Source organism: Loxodonta africana, chromosome 15 (genome assembly GCF_030014295.1).
Source record: "Loxodonta africana isolate mLoxAfr1 chromosome 15, mLoxAfr1.hap2, whole genome shotgun sequence".
Lineage (NCBI taxonomy): Eukaryota > Metazoa > Chordata > Mammalia > Proboscidea > Elephantidae > Loxodonta > Loxodonta africana.
This window is the reverse complement of record NC_087356.1, coordinates 79,125,978-79,145,947: the sequence shown is the minus strand read 5'-3', so window position 1 is coordinate 79,145,947 and position 19,970 is coordinate 79,125,978. Positions and strand designations below refer to the sequence as shown.

The 19,970-nt window shown below is 51.7% G+C and overlaps 1 protein-coding gene across 2 annotated transcripts; it reads right to left on the bottom strand.

Moving 5' to 3' along the window:
* Positions 1-3,362: 3,362 nt before the first annotated feature.
* SCN2B (sodium voltage-gated channel beta subunit 2) lies at positions 3,363-19,310 on the bottom strand. 2 transcript variants are annotated; one of them, XM_003418246.4, is made up of 4 exons: positions 18,300-19,310; positions 9,665-9,831; positions 9,136-9,346; positions 3,363-8,081 (listed from the first exon to the last, which is right to left on the bottom strand). In XM_003418246.4, exons 1-4 carry the CDS (start codon positions 18,367-18,369, stop codon positions 7,882-7,884), a joined length of 648 nt encoding a protein of 215 aa, XP_003418294.1. In that variant the 5' UTR covers positions 18,370-19,310; the 3' UTR covers positions 3,363-7,881. The 2 variants fall into 2 exon arrangements, with proteins under 2 accessions (XP_003418294.1, XP_023413954.1); XM_023558186.2 differs by lacking the exon at positions 18,300-19,310 and adding an exon at positions 15,257-18,282.
* Positions 19,311-19,970: the final 660 nt, after the last annotated feature.

Genomic DNA, 19,970 nt, shown 5'->3' with positions numbered 1-19,970 from the left:
TTGTGGCGTCGTCGTAAGGATCAAGTAAACTGATAGGCATAGAATACCTAGCTCAGTGCCAGGCACACAATAGGTACTCAAGAAATTGTAGCTATTCTTCCTAGTCTAGTCAGCTCATACTCACTCCCACCCCACCCGTGTACACCCTCTAAACCCATACAGCCTGGATATGGAAACCACCCCACAGCCCTTCCACCAGGGTCAGGCTAGTGAGAGTCAGTGTGTGAGCATGCCGGGAGCAGGGATGGGGGAGTTGGGGGCCAAGGGAGGAGGAGGCAGAGGAGGGCTGTGGCTTTTTCATCTACAGCCTTGACTGGGAGGACAGGGAAGTGTTTGAACCATGGCTGATGGGCCAAGGAAGGCAAGTTAGACTTGGCCAGACCTTTGGCAAGAAGGTCCCCAGTTCCCACTGGGCTCCCAGCTTATTTCTCACCCTGCATAGGGGCTACCATCCTCCCATTGATAAATCAATTTAAAAAGAATCAGATAAAGGGGTGGCAGGGTGCAGAGACAGGCAGGGGATAGCATGACTGAGGAAGAAAGCAGAGGAGCAGGAGTTTGTCCGTGCCCATGTCGTATTTACCTTCAGGTAAGCAAGGGTTAGAGGAGCCCTGGCGCCACAGTAGTTAAAGTGCTCGGCTGCTAACCGCCAAGATCAGCTGCTCTGCAGATGTGGCAGCCTGCTTCCGTAAAGATTCCAGCCTTGGAAACCCTATGGGGCAGTTCTACTCTGCTCTGTAGGGTTGCTATGAGTCAGAATCACTCAACTGCAAGAGTTAATCCCACTTCTATTATTTGAATCCTAAAATGAGGGCTGCAGGTGGCCACTGTCAGTAAACCTAAAGGGCATCTAAAAGTACTTTCTGATACATGAATCTTCTCACAACACCCCCAAACTATACTTGAATACCTTCCTGGATGGGGATCTCATTACCTCAGAGAAATTCAATCCGTGCAGGGCTCTGACTTATATTGGATCAATAACTGTCTCCGCCCATTAGCCCTAATGTTTTGCCTTGGGACAGAACAGGCTAGTCCGATCCCTCTCCTGTGGCCGCAGCCCAGGCTGCTGTATTGGCCGGCAGCTGCGATGCACACTTCTCTTGGCTGAGCACACCCTCTTCTTCTGTCTGATGACCTACAGGAGGAGCTCTCAGTCTGTGGAGGCGAACAGCTCCTAGCCCCTTTGCCAGCTGTTTACAGGGAATGTGTCCCAGTTGAGAAGCAGAAGCCACTGTGGCTGGAATAAAAGTGACTTCGCTAGGGCTGTGAGGGGAAGTCCCTCCCATGGAATCCCAAGTACCCAAGCCCAGTGTCCAGCATCCACTTGCCCCCCTTCACCCAGCACCTCCTGGACTCCCAAGGTCACTATTGCCAGAGAAAAGGAAAAGCTGCCTCACCCAGCTACCCAGTCTCCCACATGCAATGCATCTACTCCCACCACCTCCATCCCCAGGGCCTTTCTCCATTTTCCAGCCAGAGGGCCTCCTCAGCCTGCAGGGGAGTGAGGTCTTGGGCTAGACCCCAGGAAATCCAAATCAAGATGCCAAGATATGGTTCTCAGCTGGGCTTCCTTCCCCAAGGCCCTCTGGAGCACTCATCCGCTAGGCAACCAGGGCCTATCATAAGAGGTGGCTGATGTCCCTGGACATCAGCACGTTAGCAGGCAGCCAGAAATGACTGGAACCTGGTGGGGTTCAGGGTAAGGGGTCTGTGGAAAGGGTAGAGGACATCTGAGCAGAGTTCTTGCAAAGCCCTGCCAGCGTGAACTCATCAGTGTGGACCTTGTGAGTTCCTGACGTGCCAAGGGAGGAGGCCTGGAGACCCAGGGAGTAGCTCGTCCTACTGTCCTGCATCCAGCTGCCCAGCCAGCATCCCATCAGGCACTGCCCCAGACCCCTCTCACCTGAGGTTTCCTAGGTTCGCTTCTCCTCAAAGAGATGAGGAGGAGACAAATGGCCTACGAGGATCCCATTTACAAACCAACATGAGCAGGTCACGCTGCTGAAGCACAGGAATAGGACTCTGGGATTTGGAGCTACAGGCCATGAGTCTTCTTGCCCATGGACATCAGGTCAGCCCAGGCTGGGGAGGAGAGACTTGGGTTCTAATGTAAGCTCTGTCTAATGATTAGCCAACTTGTGACTTTGGGAAAATCACTTTCCCTCTCTGAACCTGAGCCTTAAAGACTGAACCCTTACAAGAAGCACGTGTGTCCCCTCTAGATCAACTTAGGTCCAGCTGGGGAGCGGTAGGGCAGGAGCCTGGGCTTGTGTGTGCTGCTGTGCTGAGCACTAGGCCCAGTCTGGGGTGTGGGCTATAGGAAGAACACCAGACCTGGAGCCCGATGCAAGGCCATATCGCTGACTCATCATGTGGCCTTAAGCAAGTCACTTCCCAGTTCTGGGGTATTCCCTGGGGTCCCTTTTGTCTCTGAGGTTCTACTCTCCTGTCAACTCCTTTTGGCCTTCAAGAGCTGTAAGCCTCAGAGTACTGATTCCTATTTGGTGGAAGCCAGAAGTGGGCAGGCCTATATACAAACAACCATGAATAGGACACGCCATTGGAACGTAGGAATGGGACTCTGAGATTTTGGAGCTAAAGGATATGAGTCTTCTGGCTGTGCCTGAGCCCTGCAGGGGCCTCCTACTAGTAGGAAGTGAAGCAGCAGTGAGGGTTGGGGGACTACTCTTGTACAGATACCTGTACCCCAATTGGAGCTATTAACCAATTCTGAGTAGCAGGGTGGGAGCCAACCCTTCCCCACAATGCAGCTCACTCCCCAATCAAAACTATCCCACCCACCCAACACAGGCTGGGCCAAAGAACATCGGTGTAGAAGAGGTGCCCGAGCCATGCCTAACCTTCACGGAAGCCAGGCCCAGCTTGTATCCTCAAAGCGTTCTGGGAGAAAAGTCCTAGATGAATGGCCTGTCTCCACTCAGGAAGGGACCAGCCAGAATCTCTGTACTTTCTGCTGCTCAATCCACACCCCTCACCTCAGTTTCCCTATCTGTTAACCTCCCTGACATCCTATCCTCAGATTTCAAGAGTGCCAGGGGGCAACATCCTCTTAAACCAAGGTACCTTTGGTCTATTAAATTCCAGCCACCTCTGTTTAATGCCGCCACCTCCTTTCTGGCTTCTCTGTCAGGTAGCAGCTGTAATCCCTGCAGATGTTAGGACCACCAATGTCAGGACCTTCCTGGAATGTTCTAAAATGCATTGGATCACTAACCACTAGCCAGGGTCTCTGAGTCAGCAGGGAGCAAACAAATGACAGAAAAAGTGGGAGAAAAGTAGGACCCAGCCACTTAGGCATTTCCTTGCCATTTGAGAAGTTCAGGCTTTTCTTATCTGGAAGCCTCCTAGGTGCATGCGCGTGTGTGCGTGTGTACGTGTGTGTGTGTAAGAGATAAGAGATGCAAAGAGAGACATAAGAACAGGGAGCAAGAGAGGAAAAAACCAGAGCGGGTCTGGGATAGTGGAGCCCCTAGGCAGGGAGTAGCATTTGGTCCTGAAGTTCTTAGAGCTGATTCAGCAGTACGTAAATGGAATACAACAGTGTGTAGATGGGATGTGAGCAACTTGACTCTTCCCACCAGCCACCTTTATCCTCAAGTTGCGTGAAGGCAGGCTCTGGCCAGCTGTTATCTGTTTTTCCTGAGTCCTGAGCAAGCAAGAAGTATCTACCTAGTAAGACACAGTTTAGAATCAAAGAGCAGGAAGGATGGCCCATCTGTCCATGCAATAATAAATAATAGCCAACATCAGCATTAGCCTTCAGAGCTTAAAGGGTTGTCTTCACCCCAGAATTAACCAAGAGCCCTCCAAGAAGTGAGTGTTCATCCACCCTGTTCCTAGGGTATTTCCAAGCTGAGTAGAGTCCCCCAGGATTCTGGGAAGGCAAAGGGGAAAAGAGAGGAAACATGAATGGAGTAGAACGACCTCTTCGTTGTTGGGTAAGAGCTTCGAGGTCTTCAGCTGATGGAGACCTGGAGATGTCCATGGGATTAGCAAGAAAGGAGAGTCAGGAGTCTTTGTCAAGATCCCGGCTAAGCTTCACCCTACCCACTCTACACTCCTGAAAAAAGCCACACTCGAGGGATGTTCAGGGGAGACAGTCTGTTTATTTTAGCCAAGTGATCCAAGCAATAAGACAAACTGCAAAAGAAATTCAGTCTGCTCCAAAAAGCAGATACACCACAGCAGTCAGGTCACATAGGATCATTTATGTTTCTCTCCCCATCACCCCCTCCAACCACCACATTGCACATAAAACCTAGAAAGTGTGGAAGTAGTTGGGCTTTCCCCTCCAAGTACACAAAAAGCCATAAGAATATTCCAGAATTTGCCTTTGGTTAATCAACTCAAAACATTGAGAAATGATGACCCTCCCTTCCCCATGTAACTTTTGAGATGGGTATAGTGAGATGTTTTATATTTGTATATATATCTATATCTGTATATAGACTATGTACAATGCAACAGCAAGCTTCAATAAAGGAAGACATCAGCAAGAGGCAGAAAATACTTTAAGACACAGGCTATATATCATTAAGACATAACTAGGAAGGAAATTTCTTGATTCATCGCCCATTTCAAACTGCACCAAGCCATTCCTATGGCCTGGGACTATCTCTTTGGAGCTGGCCGGTATTTTCAATTGTCCATCTGCTTAACCTGACCTTGTAAATAGTTACCAGCCCCAAGAAGACTCAAAAGGAGAAATATGGATCCAACCAGATTTTTCTTTTTATAAATTGAGATAACTGTGATTAGTCCGTAGCTAGGTTTTTTTAGGGGGCAGATATCTATTTTCAAGGCCGGTTCCAAGGCACCTCAAGGCATTTCAGTCCTGAAAAAATTGTGCTTTGTTCGTATAAGCTAAATTCCATAGTTGGCCAGCCCATCTCTCTGTACAGTGGTCCTTAATTAGGAAGAGGAGACAGAAAAGGGGGTCTGAGAGAGCAGGAGAGGCAGGGGAGGTTGAGAAGGCCAGCAGACTGAATTTGGCAGAGTGCAGTGGTGGGAACATGCAGCCAGAAGTGGGGCTCGAGCCCTACTGTGCAGGGAGAGAAATGGCTTGCTGGCATACGCTGGAAAGCAAGGTCGAGAATGGCTGCTGTGGAAACATCTCACTCGTTTCCCACCTCTTCTCACAGAAGCCCCGATTTGCTCTCAACCTCACTGCCCTGGGGGAGGCAGCTCTGGGAGACCTCGCGATCTTGATGGACAGGAGATTGCAAGAGGCTGGAGGACAAAGTGCATATAAAGGTGGGCACCTGGGGCAAAGGTGGTTCCTGACCCATCCCCATCTGCTTGGGATCCTGAGGGCGTGAAGAAGCACGGCTTTCCCTCGGCCTCCCTTGGTCAGGGCAGAGAAGGGAAAGAGCTCAGAAGTCTTGGGCTTCTTTATGGAGCGTTAGGGCTTCTTCAAATACACCTAGGGAATCTTGCAAATAACTCCCCTAAATGTCATGAGTCCTGGAAAAAAGAGAGCGGATCCTCACTCATCCTGGGAGAGGAGGGCACTTAAGAGATTGCCAAACAATGCAATCTGCAAGTTGCAGAAGTGTATACAACCACCCTTGGTCTCAACTGGCATGAGGTGCCCCACCCAGCTCTCCCCTCTCAGCTGGTTGGCTGGAAGGATGGGCGACATCCACCTGCTCCAGGCATCCTGGTGGCTTAGCCCATCTCATTGGCAGTGTGTTAATTGGCAGTTAGGTTCTGAGCCGATGAGATTAGAACTCCAGACAGGCTGGACTCCTCTCACTCAGGAGCAATCTGGCTGGTTGCCCATCCTCTGATTTCCCCCAACCTGGCCTCTGCACTCTCTTCTCTGTTTTATCTTCCTCCTTGCCTCCCTTTCCTTTCTTCCCAGGGCCCAGACTCTGGAATTCCTTCCTTCTTTCCCAACTCCAGCCTCCTAGGCAATGGTTGCAGAGATGGAATTAGATGCACCAAAAAACTAATCTTGGTCCCCGCAGTGCTGACCTAGCAGTTCCCAACTCTGTTATGGCTTTGTGTGTCCCGGGCACCCACCACGTGCCTGGCAATAGCAGATGCTCAATAAATGGGTGTTGAAGTGAATTAAACTGAACCTCCCACGTGCTACTGCTCCCTCCTCAAATTGGCTATCTGATAGGCAGAGGCAGGGGTAGGCCCCTGAGACTATCATAGTCCTGTCTCCACCCTCTGCCCCCAACCTTACTCCCTGCCCTGGGTGCTAACTCCCTGAGCCAGGGGTAGGGGCTGAGCTTGCCTGGAAAGGCTAGAGTGCTGAAGGGGCTCAGTCTGGAGAGGGAATGGGGCATCACTGGCAACTCTGCCCTCACCGCTGCCACTCCACCCCTGCCTCCACTCCACCCCTGCCTCAGCCATAGCCTGAAGGGACTAGGCTCCTGGGAGAAGTCCGCCTCCTTCACCTACCAGTCCAGAAAGGCCCCTCCCACTGGAAAAATTATGGCTGTGTTGATTCAAACTGGAGACTGAGAAGCCGGAGGAGAAAATGGCAAGAATATCAGGTTTAGTTTGAGCCTCAGTTTCCCCATCTGACAGGAGTGACTTGGCTAGTTGATACCTGAGGGTCTTTCAAGGTAGTATCCTCTGAGTCAGTAGTTTGTCTCTCTGCTCTGTCTGTCTCTCTCCCTCTCTCTCGGCTTAAGCAGTCTGCTTTAATGTGGGTAAAATGGCAGTGAAAGTTGGCTTCCCACAAGTCCTACTTTCCTCTCCACAAAGGGCGTTATTGAGGCAGAGGAAGGTATACCAGGGCTCCAGATGTGACATGACCCTAGGATCTAAGAGCCTCCAAGTCTGCCCCTCACTTTCCCCTTAGGGTGTTCTGAGTACAGTCCCTGGCCTGGCCTCTGGCCAAAAGCCAGCTGAAAACCCTACTGAGGGCAAGTGGCGAAGTCCACACAGAACCCTTGGATGAGGCTGCTTTCACTCTGCACAGCAATCCCTCTGCCAACGCCCTCCACTCCCTTCCTCATTCCTGCACCTTACTGCTCCTGAGAAGACAATCCAAAGCAAACTGTACTTTACAATGGTGCCTCCACCCCTTCATCCCTCAGCTGACTTTGAAATGAGTCTTCTATTGGTAGGTAACTATAGTGGAAAATGACCACTACCTGGAACAACACAATCCAGGTACAGCCCATCTTAGCTGCTTGTTCAGTGCTGGTTACACCAAAAATCCCACGGGATTAGCGGCCATCAGAAAACCAAAAGGCTTCTGTGGTAGCAGCTATCAACGGACAAGAGGGTCAGCGCAGAACTCCTGAGGCCCAGGCTTACCTCCAGTTTTGCCTCCAACCCCAGCTTTCCTTCAATGTCCTGGAAATTCACAGTAGTCCCTTTAGTATATCCTCCTATTCCAAATTATAGGAGCCCATCACCACCCCCAGCCTGCTGGGAGCAGCCAGAGAAGCGTACCATGCCTTCCTGAGGCAGCTCTGGTCAGCACAGAGAACCCACACCAGGTCCTTCTGAAGCCACTGCCGGAAGAGTCCAAGCACTGGCCAGACTTAGAAGCTGACCCCTTCCTCCACCACTCCACCCTCACCCTTCTTTCTCTGGGGCCCTCACACATGCCCCCTGCCTCCTCTCAGGGACTGGCGGGTTTGAACCCCATTCCCCTGCCCCAGGGCCCACACGTCCCATAGGTCATGGCAGGTTTCTCAGATGAAAGAGAGGTGGGTCACTCTTGGTACAGGGTGGGGGGCAAGAAATGAGGGGCTCAGAGGCCCAAGGTCAGCACTGGGATCCTGGTTCAAGAGAAGCACACCAAGAGAGGGCAGGTGGGGTCACACTGTATGGGGCAGAGTCGGGGGAGACAGGACACAGGGGAGGGCGGCAGGCCGGGCAGCCCGCCTGTTACTTGGTGCCATCGTCTGCATTGCCCTCGCCATCCGTCTTGCCTTCTTCCTCGGTCTTCAGGTCGTCAGTGCTCAGTTTCTGCTCTTTTTTCCTCCTCACGCACTTGACTACCATCAGCACCAAGATGACCACAGCCAGGAATCCCCCTACCGAGGCGCCCACAATCACTGCCACTGTGGAATCCCGCTCAGGGGGTTCTGGAGAGGGAAAGAAAACAGACCCCCTGAGCACTAGGCCTACAAAAGGGGGTCTTCTCCCATGTCCTTCCACACTCCCATGCAGTATGTGGGGTGGCCCTGACTTTACTCTCTTCCACGGAAGGGACTTTAGTGAAAGTAAAAAATCAACCCAGGAATTTTACCTCTAAATGCCTCCCCCGCAAAAGACATTCTAGGGCATCGATAAGCCCCCAGAGGAGGGAGTATAATAGAGTGTTTAAGAGCATGGACTTGAAGATAAAATAGGTCCAGATCTGAGTCCCGATTTTACTGTTTATTCATTGTGTGACCTTGGCCTTACTTTTCCTCTCTAAGCCTCAGTTTCCTCATCTGTTAGATGGGGGTAATAATAGTACCTCCCTCATAGAGTTTTTATGGGGATAAAATGAGATAATGCATTAGAGCTCAGTCCTTCGCCTGAGATATAGCATTGTTGTTGTTAGCTGCCATCAAGTTGGCCCCCAATTCATGGTGACCCCACACACAGTGGAACAAAACCCTGCCTGGTCCTGTGCTGTCCCCATGATTGGTTGCAGATCAGACTATTGTGATCCATAGGCCCTGATTGGCTGGTTTTTTTAAACAGATTGCTAGGCCTTTCTTCCTAGTCTGTAGTCGGGAGGCACCTCTGAAACCCGTTCAGCATCATAGCAACATGCAAGCTTCCGCCGACAGACAGGTGATAGCTGCGCGTGAGGCCCACTGAACCGGAATCAAATCTGGGTCTCCCACATGGAAGGGGAGAATCCTACCTACCGCTAACCACCACTGCTTCAATTGAGCCCCGTAACTTGGAGCTGCTATGATTATAAAGATCATGGTGGCTGTTAGTACAAGGACTCGCTGCGATCATTCCCAGGCCCTCAGGAACTAGAGGGGGTCAAACACAAGCTGTTGCTCCTGCCCCTCACGGGGGCACACCCTCCCCAAAGGTGCCCTGAGCTGATAATGCTGGAGAGGGGCTGGGCGGGGATGTCCAGGGCCCCCAGCAGCCTGGCTCCCGAGCCCCTCCCAGCCGCGAAGCTCTGCCCACCTTCCATGAGGACCCGCAGGTGAATCCTGCCGTGGCCACGGTGGCGGTCGGGCGGGTTCATGATGTAGCAGTTGTAGATGCCCTTATCTTCAGGCTGCACGTTTTTCAGCGTCACCGACACATCGTACTTGCTGGGGTTCCCCGAGAACTCCACGCGATCTCGAAACTGCTCTGGCTTCAGGTTGATGATCTTCATGCGGAACTGGAGGAACTAGGGGTTGGAGCAAAGGTCAGGACATGCTGGGCAGCTGGGCGAGCAAGAGCAGAAAGGGCAGCGGGGATGCTCCCTTCTCCCGCCCACTCTCAATGTCATCCCTTGACCTGGGAAGTGAGGTGGTTACCTCCAAAGGCCAGCCTCCTCCCCCCCAGCCCGGGGCCACCCCAGTGTGGCACCTTCTCCCAAAGCCCTCTGGAGCAGACACACTACCCAGAACACGCTGAGGTCCTGGCAGAGTACAGGGGCAGGTGGTGGAGAGGTGGGCGTCCATGCTGGCTCCCACCCACTGCCGACCTCCAGCCCAGGGCTCACCATCTCCTCTGAGCAGTTGCTGCACTCCTGGTACGTCCAGTTCAAGGAGAACTGCTTGTGGTTCACTGTGTAGCAGGAGTTGAAGGTGCAGGGCAGGCGGGCATCAGAGCCATTGAGGACATTGAGGATAAGGGGTACCATGACCTCCATGCTCCGCCCTGGTGGCACTGCAGACAAAGCCACAGCTGGTGAGGATTCTGGCTGGCGGGGCCAAGGCGGGGGTGGTCTTCTGTACCCATTGGGGAGTGGAAGAGTTAGGGCAGAGCTGTGGGCAGCGGGCTGGGTCTCTTTCCACTGAAATTAGTGAGGGGGTGGGAGTGGGGGTGGGAGTGGGGGTGGGCAAAGCTCATAAGGGGCACCACGTGTGGCCCTTTAGGAGTATAGTGGGGGGTAGAGCAAAGCTCGGAATGGAGAGAGACCAAATCATCTGTCCAGCCAGATGGCCCCCAACCTTTTCCAGAACCACTGTTGGGCAGCCCTCTGCTCCAACCTGGCTGTCTCACCCCACTCCTGACACTGCCACTTACTTGCGAGCTGAAAACCTTGGATGAGGGGCTTCACTGAGCTGGGCCTCAGTTTCCCCCTTCTTCCCCACCACTTCCAATCATCTTTGCTGAGCCCAAGCAGCCTTGGGGACAGATGGAGGCTCAGAAGGCCTTGCTGTCCATACTGCAGGGCTAGAGCAAAGCAGAATGCCCAGGCTTCTGGCAGGCAGGGAAGAGGGCACATGAGCAGTGGGTGACAGGAGATGACCCAGAAGAAGAGGCACAACCCCAAGGACCAGCTGATGGGTCTACAGGTACAGGAATCCCTTTTGGAGATGTCAGGCCTAGAGCCACCCCAGCAAGGAGCTGACACAGGCTGACGGGGTGGCAGGGTAGGAATAGTGGGCATCTGTGGAATCCTACAAGAAGCGCCAGACTTGGGCCACAGCCAGGGTGCAGGGGCTGAGAAAGGACTACTGCACTCTGATGTTTTAAGCATGGCTGGTATATGGTGAGGCAAGTGAGCCACCTGGTGTGCAAAACCTAAGAAAACACCCATTCTCAGAGTCGTCCAAACACCTCCTTAAATTCTGTGCCCCACCCGCCTCTCTCGCCTCCCCCTAGACTGGGCCCTAACTCTAAGCTTCTCTGCCAATATCATCAAAGGCCAGTTCCCCTCAGAGATTTATTTTCTTTATAGAGGCTAAATAATAATGTTCCACATCAATCACTCATTCCTTCACCAAATATTTATAAACCACCTACTACGTGCCAGGCACTAGTCTAGGCCCCGGGGGATTATTGCTACAAACAAGACAGGCAGAGTCAGAGTTTTTATCCTAGTGAGGTGGGCAGACATCAACAAGTAGGAAATAATAATGTAATTTCAGGTCACGAGACATGGCAAGTGCCATAGGAAATAAAGCAAGGTGAAGGAGTGCTGTTTTCTACAGGGAGGTCAGGGGAGGCTTCTCGGGGGCTAATGTTAGGCAGTACCCGAGCAAAGGCAAAGTCCTGGTGGCAGGACTGAGTTTCAGGTGTCTGAGGTAGAAGGAGCAGGGTGAGACCTGAGGTCAGAGAGTGAGGCAGGGACCGAGCCACAAAGCACCTTTTGGCCCAGAGCACAGGGTTTACTGAGTGTGACAGGAAGTCAAAGGACAGCTTGGCACCCGGGGGAGGAGGGGGGACAGACATGACTGAAGGATATTTTTGGATGTTTCTCTAGTACTGAGTAGAGACCTAAAAGGAGGTGGAGAAGGGGTCAGGTGGGAGGGTGGGAAAAGTGGAGGTGGGAGACCAGCTAGGAGGCTCTCGCGCAGTCTGGGAGAGAGTTATAGCTGTTGGTGGGGAAATAGCATACACAAGAGGATCCGTTAGACTTGGGTTCAATCCCCACTCTGCCATCAGTCAGTTAGGAGAACCTAGGCACGCTCCTTAGCCTCTTTGCACCTCAGAATCCTCCTCTGTGAAACACAGATGATGACGCCTACCTCCCAGGATTGTTGGATAATTAAATAAGGTCATACACATAAGACTGAGCAGTGTTTGCCCAGCAGTGAGCGCTCAGCAGATGGTAGCTGTGATTATCCCAAATTCTCCTCGGGTTCTGCCTCAAAAACAGGAAGGGTTTCTAGGGGCATCTTTTTACCTGAGGGCACCCTGGGGACTGACCCCTCAAGGCCAAACTCATTGCTACTGAGTTAATTATGACTCATGGTGACCCCATGTGTTACAGAATAGAACTGCTCCACTGGATTTTCTTAGCTACGATCTTTTCAGAAGCAGTTCTCCAGGGCTTTCTTCCACAGCAACACTGGGTGGGTTCGAACCTCCAACCTTGAGGTTAATAGTCAAGCACAAACTATTCGCACCACCCAGGGTCCCCCCTCAAGGCAGCCCCCTGGAATTTCCCCAGATCTGGTGATCAGCCCAGGCCAAAGGGGTGGGAGGGAATCCCCAGCAGGGCCCTTATTTTTCTGTTTTGTTGCCAGAAGCTGTTGGGCCCAGCCCAGAAGCACCTGGACTGCATCCCTGAAACAGGGGACCCAAAGCCTGCTGGAAGCATCTGCCTGCTCAGCCCCTCCCCTGGGACAAGTGACCAGAGGAAGTTGCAGGACTTAAGAACAGGAGATGCTCTGAATTGCTAGCCTCAGACATCATGAGGAGCCCTAGATAGGGCGATAAGAGTTTGGGCCTGCCTGCAAGGCGGAAGATTCCAGGGGTGCATTGAAGTGCTCTCCAGGGGGGCTGAGTGGGCCCACCGGGAAGAACAAGGCCCAGTTCCCACCTCCCGCACTTGCATATCCATCATGAAAGCACCTAGCACAGCGCCAGGCAAGGAGGAGGTATGCAGAAATACCAACACCACCTCCACTCTGCAGAGGCAGAGAAATCTGCAGGGGAGGCGCTTGGCAGGGCTTGTCCTGAGCTCACCTTGTATCCCAGAAACGCCCTGCTTCTCTAGGCCCTTTCGCTGAAGGGTCTGCCAGGTTCCCAGGCCCCCAGACCTAAAGCAGCCTGCGAGTGACACCTGGGAGTAAGTTCCCTCTGCGTCCTGGCTGACCCTGTGGATTCAGACCCATCCCTGCTTCTGCCCGTCCCCAGCCCCCAGCAGCTCTCAGGATTAGAGCCTGAAGCCCACCAGGCAGCTTCCCGCCCCTAGCCTCCCTCCATCTTCAAGGAGCCACATCCTGCCGTGTGTGGAAGCACAGAGCAGTGGGGAGTGAGGAGCTGCGCCCGCTCTAGGGTCCAGGGGACCGAGGGTGCAGTGCAGGCTTTCTCCCCCTGGGGCGGTGCCGGGCCAGCACGATTCACCAGGCGGAACACATGTGCCCTCTAGTGGGCAGAGAGGTCAAACGCAAGTCCCAGCTGCAGGGGGAGGAACACGAAGAGTCGCCGAATCAGGGAAAGCCAGAGCAGGGAGGGGGCTCAGAACTGTGAATCTGGCCCCGTTGTTTTACCAGAGGAAAGCAAGGCCCCAAGAGGGCCACAGAGAATAAGGACAAGCCGGAGCCAGAACCATGAGTTTCTGAGTCCTGGTCGGGGGTTCCCACTTCAGCGGGAGGCCTCGCCCCCTTCATCCCAGAGGGTGGCCAGGAAGGGATTCCTCAATAAACAAGGTACTCTCGGGCTTACTTGTGCTTACTTACTAATCTGTAGTGCACACTTCCACCTGTTTTCACCACATCTTGAAATTGCGCACTTCAGATTAGTAAATAAACACAGTTAAGCCTGTGGAGACCTTGTTTACTTGTTAATCTGCCCCTGCCAGGGGCTTAGCACCTGAGGGGCCTCAGAGACCTTCCACCACATCAGGCCTCTCATTGTGTCTTTACAGATGAGGAAGCCGCAGATCAGCAACGTTAGGTGATTTGCTGGCATCGTCACAGCTGTGAGCCAAATCCTGGTCCTTTGATTAACTCCGTTGCGTCAGGAAAACGGGAGACAGCCGTTGCCATCGAGTCACTTCTGACTCATAGCGACCCTATCGGACAGAGTAGAGCTGCCTCATAGGGTTTCCAAGGAGCAGCTGGTGGATTCAAACTGCTGACCTTTATGGTTAGCAGCTGAACTTTTCACCGCCGCACCACCAGGGCTCCGGGGCCACAGGAAGGACTTCTTTCTGTATGTCAGGCACTGTTTAGCACTCTACACGAATTAGCTCGTTTAATACTCACAACCAGTGAAACCAGTTGCCATCTAGTTGACTCCAATTCATGGCGGCCTCGTGTCAGAGTGGAGCTGTGCTCCGTAAGGTTCTCAATGGCTGATTTTTTGGAAGTAGGTCACCAGGCCTTTCTTCCAAGGCACCTCTGGGTGGACTGAAATCTCCAAACTTTCAGTTAGTAGCTGAATGTTTTAACTATTTGCAGCACCCAGAGACTCCTTAATACTCACAAAAAACCCCAGTTTCCAGAAGAGGAAAGTGAGGCAGAAAGAAATTAAATGAACAGCCCAATTCACAGCTAGTAAATGGCGGCACGGGAATTTGAGCTCAGGCTACCTGGCTCCAGACAGAGGTAAAGGGGTAGAGGTTGGAGTGGGAATATGATAGTCATTCCAAGGTGTTCCAGGGACTAGGTCCCTTGCTGTCTATATCGAAGGCCTAGCCCCATACCTGCCAGCCCCCAGCTCTAGGTGGGCCGGCCAAAGGAGATCGGTCCTATTTAAGGAAACTCCATGCAAGGAGAGCCCACAGTCTTCCCGGTTGTTCCATATGGGACCAGGCCTTCGGCGCAGGTCCCTGGCTTCCAATTCACAGAAATGATGAGAAAACAGGGTGAGCAGCGAGGACCTGATTTTTGACCTTAGTTCCAAAACATCACCAGTGCCGGCCCCCCACGCCCCCAAAGCAGGTCTGGCCCCTTGGCCCGGAGTCATCCACCAGCCCATCTGGTGAGATCAGGAAAACTTGCTCATCTCCCACCAAACACTTTCCTGCAGAGGCTGGAAATCAATTCTCTTCACACCTCTTTCCAACGCCACGGCAACCCTATGAGGCAGGTTTATTTTCTCCTTGACTGAAAAAAAAGTGTCAAAGCAGAGAAACCCTTTCCCCTGCCATCTGGAGCACACTGTCTGGGCAGCCCTTGCCTCCTAGATGTAACACCCAGCCCTCATTCCTCACCCGCCCTGCCTTACCGTTTGGGCCCTCCCTCAGCCTGGGGCCTCCCCTCCCAGTCCAGTCCACCCCCCATGCAAGCCATGAGAGCAACCTGTCTAAAAAAACAGAGCAGAACTTGTCACTCCTCACCCCCAAACCTCCACTAGCTCCCCTCTGCTTTCAGGATCAAGTCCAGGCTCCTGGGCACAGCCTCCTAAGCCCTTTGGCAATCTGGTCCTAACCTACTGTCCTGGCCTCACTTCCTGCCAGTTCCCATCCCTCCATGCTTCCTCTACGCCAGTGACCCCAGAGGTCTTAAAAAGCAAAACCAAACCTGTTACCAACAAGTCAATTCCAACTCATAGCCACCCTATAGGATAGGGGATAGAGTAGAAGTGCCCCATAGGGTTTCCAGGGAGTGACTAGTGGCTTTGAACTGCTGGCTTTTTGGTTAGCAGCCAAACACTTAACCACTGCACCACCAGGGCTCCCCAGAGTCCTTACTTCTGGGTTCCTTAGCTTCTCGTGCCTTTGTACATGTTTCTCCTTCACATTGGGAAATTCATTCACCCTGGGGCCTTCCTACTTCGCTCTGCTCCTGAGACTCTATCTTGGTGCAGCTTCCCCGGCGTCCTTGCTGGCTCCTCAGCCCTGCTCATATCTCTCCCACATGACTTGTGAGCAGAATGGTGCAGCGGCTAAGACCAGAGCTCTAGTCTGATCTTACGCAAGATAGCTCACCCAGCGCCTCAGTTTCCTCATCTGGAAAATGAGAATGAAAAACACACCAATCCCACATGACTGGGTGAGGACTGAATGACTCCTAGATGCAGTAAAGCTCAGAACAGTGCCCAGCACACAGTCAGCCTGCGGCAAATGTTAGCTGCTATTATGATGATCGTTATCGCTGTCACTATTATTACAGCACACACCATGTTGTCCTGTGATTATTCCTGTGTCTGTCTCCCTGGGAAGCCTCTGGGGATCTTTGTCTTGGTATCCTTGGCACCCAGAACAATGCCTGACACACTTCCGTGAAAGTCTGTTGAAGGAAGGGAAGGCACTTCCCCTCCGAGTCTGGATCCCGACCTCCAAGCAGCAAACACGTACGGTGGGCTTGAGTGAGGACCAAACAGCTGCTATGCAGTCGACTCCGACCTGTGGTGACCCCATGTGTGTCAGAGTAGAACTGTGCTCCCCAGGGTTTTCAATGGTGATTTTTCAGAAGTGGATTGCCAGGCCTTTCTTCTGGCGTGCCTCTGGGACTTGAACCTCCAACCTTTTGGTTAGCAGGTAAATGCGTTAACCATTTGTGCTACCCAGAGACCCCTGAATGAGGGAGGACCAGACTCCACTTTCTAAGCTTCCCCTCAACATAACCCAGACTTTGTTTACTAGGTTGGTGGCCCTAGAGCCAAGGCCCCCTTCACAGTCTGCAGAAAAACTCTACAGATGCCCAACCATTTGGATTATTTCCAGCTAAAAACTAGTCACAGCCTTCTGTTGTGTTCATAGCAGGTTGCCCAGCCTGTCCCCTTGCCAACTGGGCCATCTCTCCACTCATCCCCACAAGCCCAGACCTTGCCGCAATCTCCTGCCTCATCACTTGTGGCCTCCCTCCATCCTGGTGACCCATGCTACTACCACACCAAAGTTTTTTGTCCCCCTCAGTCCTTGGGGTGGCAGCAGCCTGCCTCATTACAGCATCACTCAAGGTCAAGGTTCTCCATTCCTGCATACTCCCTACCCAGGTTTGCAAAGACTTTAACTTCCTGGCACCACCACCCCTGCATATCCTGAACTCTTTGCCCCAGGCTCCCATCCTCAATCTCTCACCTCCTATTCTCCTAAGCCACACCCTAGCCCTGGGCTTCTGGTCCTTTCTAGAGCCCCCTCCCTTTCCCCCCTTGGATATGCCTTTCCCAAGGCCACCACCCTCATGCAGGAAGCTCCCCCTAACTGTCTTCCAGCTCCTGCTCTTACACACAGGCCACTCACCCAACTCCCCTTCTTTGCCTGCACACAAGATTCCTTGATCACTGTTAATATGGCAGTACTGGTTCTTGAACACTGGGGGCAGTAGAGCTCACAGGTTAGGAAAATGTGCTGAAATCAGAGGTTCAAATCTCAGCTCGCCTTATCCCAGTCATGTAACCTTATTGAGCACATTACTTCACTTCTCTGTGCCTCTGTTTCTTTATCTGTAATAGGGGGATAATAATAGTCTCTACCTCATGAGATTACCGTGAGGACTAAGCAAGATTCACTATGCCAGGGCACGTGAAAAGCACTCGCAAAGGCTATTAGCACCTACTATGTGCCCATCCATAGAAACCCCAGGCAGTAGATGTTCCCCACATTTACCCATGAGAGAACTAAAGCTCAAGGGGTTGAGGGACTTGCCTACGGTCATTACGTAAATGACAGAGGTGGCTTTAAGTTCAGGTCTGAGCCCAAGGCCCATGCTCTTTTGACTGGCCAGGCTTCTGTAACATTTCTGCTCTGTTGTTAGTGTGTCCAATAACTCAGCAAAGCTAATAGGCCCTATCAGGCAGGCTCCCAGGATCTCCGCAGGGTCTCTATTTAGCACTTCTGACTAATACCCAGCATTGCACACCATAAAAGGAGTCTTTGTCATGGGGGGCACCCCTCCATCCTTGAACTTGACCCTCAGTTGCTGCGCCAGCAAAGAATAACTTTAGGAACGAGAATGAAACCACCTATAAAACAGGCTTGCAAATAACTTGCTAGCCCATCTACGCACCAGGAAGTCTGTAAGTGGTCAAATAGGAAATCAACATTTGGGACCATTTGACAGGGGTTCTGAGACATGGCCTTAAAGGTCCACAGCCCAGCTCAGACCATGCGTGCCATTTTTAAATTTTTTCCTGAATCCCTTCACCTGACCCCTCCTCCATTCCCTCTGGCCCAGGCAGAGGTGCCTTCTCCATCAGTGCCTGCTCAGCAGGTCTCTCAACCCAGGGAACTGTTCCTCAAGCCTGCTCCCCACCCTGCTCCCACACAGGTCCCAACAACCCAGTGGAACAGGGCCAGGAAGCCAGACCCAGACTCAACTTTCTGCCCCCAGCTCCCTGGCACACTCTTTCCTAGCGCCCCAAATCCACCAGATACCAAGAAACAAGGTTCACAAAAAGGTCGAGGGAGCATCAGATGAAGCCCCAGGACCCCACGTTTGCAGCAGCTAAACAACAACAGAAATCCATGAAGAGCCTGCAGATCAATCCACCCTCTGCCCCCCAACCCCATCTACGTCCACTTCGGGGAAAGGCAAAGAAAAAGCACCCCCCTTGGCAATTTTCAGCCCAGAGCAACACTCAGACCCCCTGACCCAACATTTCTGGGACCCAGATAGTAACAGCGTTATTCAGTCCCCTGCAATGTCTGCCCCAGCAACAGTGCCCCCCTTTCCAAGGACGCAGAAGGGAAGCTCAGCCATGTCTCTTTCCTGTCCCCTGCCCCCACCCTCCTCCAGCTGTGGCTGTACTTCTGGACCCTCAGGAGCATGCAGATGTGCAGTCTAACTTACCCAAAGAGAAAAAGAGACTGAGCCCCGTGAGCCTGAAGGCAGGGCCAGGTGGCCAGGCATCTCTGTGCATTTTCAGAGACTGAGATCTCAGTCGGGTGCGGTATGGGGAGGGTGATTTGAGGGGCCAAGGGCTACAACGGAGGAATGGTTAGATGCCAAAAAGAAAATGCACAGATGTACTTCAAAAACATACACAACATTAAGGTAGATTTATTTCCATCTCTCTAATATGGCCGGCTTGTATGTTGCTGCTAAAAAGATAGAGAGAGAGAGAGAGGGAGTGTGTAAGGGAGAGGAAAAAGGGGGATGGGGTAAATTTTGTGGTTGGTGGATTTCAAACAGCATGTGGGAGGGCATATAAAAGTCTTTCTGAAAAGAATGAAGTTCCCAGAAATTTTTACCGTCTAAAACAAGAGCTAAAGCCAATCTGCTTTACTTCTCCACTATGATGATTGTTGGGTTTTGAAAGCTGTTGGAAGGATCTATTTCTTTCCAGTTGTTGTAAGGGGAGGACTTATTTGTCATTTAAAAACTCCATAAAAGGCCAAAAAATGAGAGGTTTCTTGTTTCTGTGTTATTTGGAAAGGGTTCCGGGAAGTGAGTTGGGGAGTGTTTCAGAAAGTAAGGACTTCCTCATTGTTCTAGCACGTCCACTGAAAACAGAACTCATAAAGCAGACGGGTGGACAAACAACTGAGACCTTACTGTCCAATGTAACGTGAATCTTCTGAAGATCAAGACAAAACAACAATAAAAAGACGTTTTTGAGACACATGGGAAAAAATAAATATGGACTGGCTGTTGGGTAATATGTTAACGAGTAATTCTTAATTTTGTTGAGCATGATAAAGATATCGTGGTTATGTTTTTTAACATCTTATCCATTAACAGTGGTTGCGAGCTATGGCTGCTGACCAAAAGGTTGGCAGTTCAAATCCACCAGCCGCTCTTTGAAAATACCTATGGAGCAGTCCTACTCTGTCCTACTGGGTCACTGTAAGTCAGAATCGGCTCCACTGCAACTTTTTTTTTTTTTTTAATCTGTTCACAGATACACATTGATGTATTTGTTGGTGAAATGATATGACTGGAATTTGCTTTAACAGGTGCTAGGGGAAAAAAAGGGTGAGAAGTTCACTGAGGCATGACTGGCCATTGCTGTTAATTTTGAAGCTGGTGATGGATGGGCGGGGGGTAGGTAGAAGTGTTCATTATACAGTTTTCTTTTGTGTATGTTTGAATTTTTTTCTTTTGAAAGAAAAAAACAGGCTAATGTCACCAGTTAGGAGAACTTGGGGTGGAGTATCAAGTGGTTCAGTAGAACACAGGTTCTCAGGCAGGAATCACGCGCCTTTGTGATGGGCCATTTACGCACTGAAGAGGTAGCAACCAGTATTGTTCAGCGTTCACTCTGTGCCAGGTGCTTTACATGTGATACCTCACTTCGTCTTAACAACCCTTGTAGCTAGCTGCCTTCAAGTTGACCCCAATTCGTGGCAACCTCATGCACAAGAGTACGATTAGCTGCCCTGTTCTGTGCCATGATCAGCTGTGGATCGCGCCATTGTGATCCATAGGGTTGTCACTGGCTGATTTTCAGAAATAAATCACCAGGCCTTCCTTGCTAGTCAGTCTTCGTCTGGAAGCACCGCTGAAACCTGTTCAGCATCG